At 38.9% G+C, this 5,903-nt stretch overlaps 1 protein-coding gene across 1 annotated transcript; it reads left to right on the top strand.

Moving 5' to 3' along the window:
• Positions 1-396: 396 nt before the first annotated feature.
• LOC121246316 (ethylene-responsive transcription factor RAP2-7-like) lies at positions 397-4,576 on the top strand. Its single transcript, XM_041144432.1, has 8 exons — positions 397-1,420; positions 1,608-1,633; positions 1,736-1,766; positions 1,860-1,947; positions 2,034-2,179; positions 2,734-2,837; positions 3,676-3,782; positions 4,394-4,576. The coding sequence occupies exons 1-8, from the start codon at positions 882-884 to the stop codon at positions 4,514-4,516; spliced, it is 1,164 nt and encodes a 387-aa protein (XP_041000366.1). The 5' UTR covers positions 397-881; the 3' UTR covers positions 4,517-4,576.
• The last annotated feature ends 1,327 nt before the right edge of the window (positions 4,577-5,903 follow it).

The following is a 5,903-nucleotide window of genomic DNA, read 5'->3' as shown; positions in this document are numbered from 1 at the left end:
TTTCACTCAAACTTTAAAGGTATAGAGGAGAAATCAACACATTATAAATAAGTTTCAAAAGATTTATTGTTGTTGGGACTTGGCATTTAACAAAATTATATTTCATGATCTACGCCGCCATTCCTCTTATCGCATCTTCAATATATATATATATATATATATATATATATATAATTGGTTGTTTCAAATTATATAATTCGTCGTTAAGGACGATGAGATTAGAGGACTGTGGCTCACTGGCTGCTAGGCGCGGCTAGGTAGTGATAATGCTGGGGTATAAATAGGTTTAGAAGGGAGGTGAGAAAAGAAGGTGAAAGGGGTGTTAAGTTGAAACGCAGCAACCCAAAAGTGCTGCAAGTGTGGAACCACGCTCTACTTCTACCTACAAAGTAAACACATCCCACCTCTTTGGCTATTTCTTTGAAAGTCCCCAGACTCCCCCAGCCTGTTTCTTTCTTGTGCCTCACAATCCTCTGATCATCTATTATTGCCTCTCTCTTACCGCCTTCTCTGATCCCTTTTCTCTCCACTCGTCCTCTCTCTCTCTCTCTGCCTGTGGACTGTTTCCTTGCAGGCCTTTTCTCTCTGATCCATTTATCCATAAAGCCTCAAGAGTCAAGACGGCTCCTTTTTTTTTTATTAATAACTTAGGAACACCTCTCTCTCTCTCTCTCTGCCCAGTACCGTTGCAGAGAGGAAGCTATACTTTGCAATACCTCTCAAAAAAAGAATTTTTAGCTGCTATTGTTCGGTATTTGTTGAAGAAGATTTTGCCATGCAAATGGGTTTTTCGTGTCAAGCTTACAGTGCCATGTAAAACGGATTTTTTTTCTTTGAATATTAAACAGCCAAGACAGATCAGAGTCGAAGAAAAAGAAAATATGTTGGATCTCAATGTTAAAATCCTCTCCAGTACTTCACTTTGTGATGAAAAGGTGGAGACGTCAATGGAAGTGGAACTGGAGAACCTCCCGCCGGGCTCAGGAACACAAATGGAAGACTCGGGGACTTCCACCTCCTCCGTTGTCGAAGAAGCTCCAAACAACCGAGATCATGAAGCCTCTTCCAATAACTCCTATGAATTCATCTTCGACATCTTGAGAAAAGAAAATCACGGTACTGCCCGTCCCACTAAGGAGGTCAAAGACGAAAACCCGACATCGGAACTCGTTACTCGACCCCTTTTCCCGGTTACCGGCAAAACAGGAGGCGAGGAGTCTGAGTTAGGGTCAGGGTTGTCGTCGAGGCCTCAATGGTTGAACTTGTCGTTTTCTGTCTCGGGTGGTCAGGCCGAGCCGAGAATTTTGCAGCAGAAGCAACAGCAGGTGAGGAAAAGAAGGCGTGGGCCGAGGTCTAGGAGTTCGCAGTACCGGGGCGTTACGTTTTACCGGAGAACCGGGCGATGGGAATCACATATCTGGTATAAATTTCCATCTATAAGGATATATGTATGTTTGTTCATAAATAAACCGTCGTATGTTTCAATGGTTTAATGTCTTTACTGATCTCGACTTTTATCACATGAGCTGTTTCATAAATGGTTTCATCTTAAATACATTGAGTGAATTTTCATCAATGGTCTGAATTCATTCTCTCCTGATGTACAGGGATTGTGGGAAACAAGTATATTTAGGTAAGAAGATGATCTTTAATATTACTATGGGGAAACAAATTCACTGAATAACTTTATGGTTTTTCGGATATTTTGACGAATTCGGGTGTTGGTATTTTTCAGGTGGGTTTGACACTGCTCATGCCGCTGCTAGGTGAGTTTGTTTGTTTAATTATAATATTTTGAATTAACATAATTTGCTTTATGATTGATTTGATTGTCCTGAGTTTGGACCTTGTGATTTCAGAGCATATGATCGAGCTGCGATTAAGTTCCGTGGAGTTGACGCTGATATCAATTTTGACATAAACGATTATGAGGAAGATATGAAGCAGGTGGAAGTGGGATGTGTTTAATGGCTGATTGCTGCAATTTTGTGAATATCGGATTGCAAACTGACTGTAATTTGATTGATGCGCAGATGATGAATCTGACAAAGGAAGAATTTGTACATCTTCTTCGTCGCCACAGCACAGGATTCTCTCGAGGGAGCTCAAAATACAGAGACATGACCCTGCATAAATGTGGTCGATGGGAAGCTCGTATGGGACAATTCATGGGGAAGAAGTAAGAAACATTCCTTTAGCTGAAACTTCATGTCTGATGATTTTTAATCGAGAAATGATATTTAGAGTGTACAAATCTCGTGCAATCCTTTTAAAAAAAATGAATAAATACGAAACTCATACAAAAAGAAACTAAGAAACTCATTTTTTAATAATGAACCCCATTCTTTTTTAAAATGATTGGACGGCACTTACGTACTTCACGACTGTATGTAGCATTACTCTTTTTAACCAATGTGGATATCAAAAGTTGGTATATATTGTAGTTCTACTTCTATGCACCATCTTGATTGTTCAGAACTTGTCATTTTGACCTTCCTATGGTGGGAATGAAATCTAATATGGTTATGCAAAATAAGAAACTGAGGGAATCAAATTTCATGTCTATGAAAAAATTATGATTGCTTGCAAATACATATACGTACCTTGGGTTATTCGACACTGAAGCGAAAGCAGCAAGGTCCTTGTGATCACGAATTTATTGGCCTTGGACACTCTGATTTAGATGGGTTCAATCAAACAGAAATCTTTATTTTCTTTCTTTTTTCAATCCAGGGCCTATGATATGGCAGCGATCAAATCGAATGGAAGGGAAGCAGTGACCAACTTTGAGCCAAGCACCTATGAAGGGAAGATAACTGCGGTTGACAATAATCAAGGTAATATATATATAAGAAAAAGTCTCGTTAGAAGCTCCTGTTCACGCATCATCCAAAACACACTTTACGTGTCATAGTAAATTGACAAATTTATCCCTAAACAAATTGACAAAATCCCACACTCCCCCTCCCCCCTGCGAATTCGAAAAGTTGAAAACTCATTTTGGGTTAGGTTGATCTCAGCTGCGATTGAGGGTTGCCGTGACTTGGATTTGGCGGTAGGGGTTGCTGGGAGGTCGTGCAACTCGGTAGTGGTGGCTGGGTTGGCTTATGGAGGCGGGCGGCGGCATTTCAAGACTAAATCCGTGTGAGACCCATTTCGGGAGTGAGAGGACGCTGCGCGTGGAGGCTTGAAGGTGGCTGGAGGATTGCCAGTGTGAGAGAGAGCTGGTGAGGTGTTCGATGGCACTGCTGGGTGGCTGACAGCAGCAAAGAGAGGCCGAATGCAATTCGGTTGCTTGGCGATGAAGGAGTACGCGATGTGGCGAGGGAAGAGTACACAAGCATCAGCGGTACTGACAGTGGGGTTGGAGGCTGACGATAGTGGTGGCCGGTGACTGCAGGTGGCACACGGCAGGGTCGGGTGGGCTGAGAGAGGGAATCGGGTGGGGGTAAGGGCTGGGTGAGGTGAGAGAAGGTCGGTTCTGGATTTAACAAAAAAAAAACATGTCACATGTGCTACGGATCCGCCGAACAAGGGCTGATCCGTAGCACAGCTCTATATATAATAGATTCCTATCTTTTCATTTGACTTTATGGAAGGTAACTCTTTTTCGCACTTAAAAATAAGAAGAATGTTAATGAATTTATTGATGAATTTCTAGTGCTATGAATTCAGGAAAGCCAATCCACAATCTGGATCTAAGCCTTGGGGTTTCTAACAGATCAAAGGCGAAGGACAGTGGGGTCGATCTTCATCTTCATTGCAACAGAGATAGATTACTGGTATGATCACTCTATTTATATTCGGCCTTTAAGTGTTTAAGACATGTTTTCTCCAAGTCATCTTTTAGAGATGTATGAAATGCATGTGGCCAGTAGCAGCACATTAGCATACATTCAGATTCCCATCAGACAGCCCTTACCTTCCCATACCGTCTTGTAGGGGGATCATTTATAATGGTGTGAATACGACTGATATCGGCAATGGCAGGTTTTGCCATTCCTCTGTTCATTGTTTTAGGTCTCTTTGGTATATCCATGTTATCCGAATACATTTTGCAGTCGTTTTCGAGGTCTGATTTGTGGTAGTTGCCAACTCACCATATCAACCTTCAAATCATTACCTATCCTTCTCTTACTATCTGCCTCTAATTGGTTAAACAATTGCTGGATTGTCATGCATGTTAGCATTTCTTAGAGATTTTACAGAAAATCAGAACCAGAGTTGAAAAGGATTTGACATGGTTTAACTCGGTACTTATGTTTTAAGAATAATCAATAATCTGATATTATGATGTGCTAAGCCTTCTCTCAGATCATGCACGTGAATTTCTTCTTTTTGATCACTTCAGATTTATTAACTAGAACTTAAGTTGGTTATCTTTTACTTGCAGGGCATTAGGACCACAGAGAAGACAGATGAAACTGTTTCTTCTCCAAGATTTGCAAACTGGGCATGGCAAATGCAGAGCAATGGGATTGTTAGTGCAATGCCAATATTGTGGTTAAAAGGCTAAGGCCTCGTTTGGTTATACAGTTCAGATAAGATGAGATGTTTTGTTGAAAATTAAATAAAATATTGTTATAATATAATTTTTTAATATAATTTTTATTGAGATTTGAATTGTTTATTATATTTTGTATGGAAGTTTAAAAAAATTGTAATAATTATATGAAATGAGATGAGATGAGATCAAAAAATTTAATTTTGTGTAACCAAACCAGTTCTAAATTCATGTGATTGATGACACATCACCAATATAATAAATATCGGTTTTATTAAAATATAAATTAAATAATTAAATTTATCTATTACCATCGGCTTAAACTATTGGAAATGTGTTTTAATAGGTTTGACTTTTCTTAGGATTTGAAGTTTTAGTATTAGATGTCTTTTGGATAGTAAGATGAGATAAGATGGTTATAGATAAAAGTTGAAAGTTGAATAAAATGTTGTTAGAATATTATTTATTATTATTATTATTATTTTGGCATTTAAAAAATTTGAATTGTTTATTATATTTTGTGTAGAAATTTGAGAAAGTTGTAATGATGAGATGAGATGAGATGAATCACTTTCATTATCCAAACGGGATCTTAGTAGATGGCTTTTCTTTGGATGTAGCACAAAGCTACAAGTCTCAACACCATTTGAGTACCTTTCTTGCTTGCGAAAATGAGTCTGTCCATCTCTACCTCTCATTTTTCTGAGTAATGTTAATTTTAAGTTTCAAATAAACAAGTTTAATATAAGTCATTTGTAAAAAAATGAGTCTCATTAATAAATAAATAAAAAATTTACATTTTTTTAGGTAGAATCTACTTTTTTACAAGGGCTTGTATGTAACTTGTCTATTTAAGCTCTTAAAAATCATTTTTCCATTTTTCTTCTGTTACTTAAATGGCTTCACAGTCAAAAAATTCATTATGGTATTCAAAAAGTCATTTTATTCTTCATTCCATTTAAAGCTAAACTTTATTCTTTGACTCCATTTAAATTAAAAATTTTATATATTGGGTATATTCCGTGAGGGAGAGTCAAGATGAGAATTGATTGTGTTTGCATTTATTTACAAATTTAAACACTTGAGCCAACTGGAATCGTACGGATAATAATAGAGTCCTACTATAGATCAACCAATATTTTTAGGGGTGGGCAGCAGGGCCCCACCCCCCGTCTGCCCTGCCCTCATGGGTGAGGCGGATTACCCCGTCCGCCAGGTGTGGGGGCGTGTGGCCCTCGCCTGCATCTGGCATCCATGATGAGGGCGGGGGCGGGACGTCGTCGCTCATTTCTCTCACTCTAAATCTCTATCTGAGTCTCGCTCCCTCTTTGCATTACGCCATCTCCGATTCTCCAATCTCCATTGTCGTCGAAGAACTCTCAAATTACGTCGTCGCCGT

This window comes from Juglans microcarpa x Juglans regia, chromosome 1S, assembly GCF_004785595.1.
Source record: "Juglans microcarpa x Juglans regia isolate MS1-56 chromosome 1S, Jm3101_v1.0, whole genome shotgun sequence".
Lineage (NCBI taxonomy): Eukaryota > Viridiplantae > Streptophyta > Magnoliopsida > Fagales > Juglandaceae > Juglans > Juglans microcarpa x Juglans regia.
This window is presented reverse-complemented; position numbering and strand designations above follow the sequence as displayed.

What these genes read in the sequence shown, in the direction of transcription:
- LOC121246316 (XM_041144432.1), top strand. Translation starts at nt 882, where the DNA reads ATGTTGGATCTCAATGTTAAAATCCTCTCCAGTACTTCACTTTGTGAT. An exon ending in ATGAGGAAGATATGAAGCAG is followed by an intron (nt 1,948 to 2,033) that starts GTGGAAGTGGGA and finishes ATTGATGCGCAG; the next exon opens with ATGATGAATCTGACAAAGGA. An exon ending in GCAACAGAGATAGATTACTG is followed by an intron (nt 3,783 to 4,393) that starts GTATGATCACTC and finishes TTTTACTTGCAG; the next exon opens with GGCATTAGGACCACAGAGAA.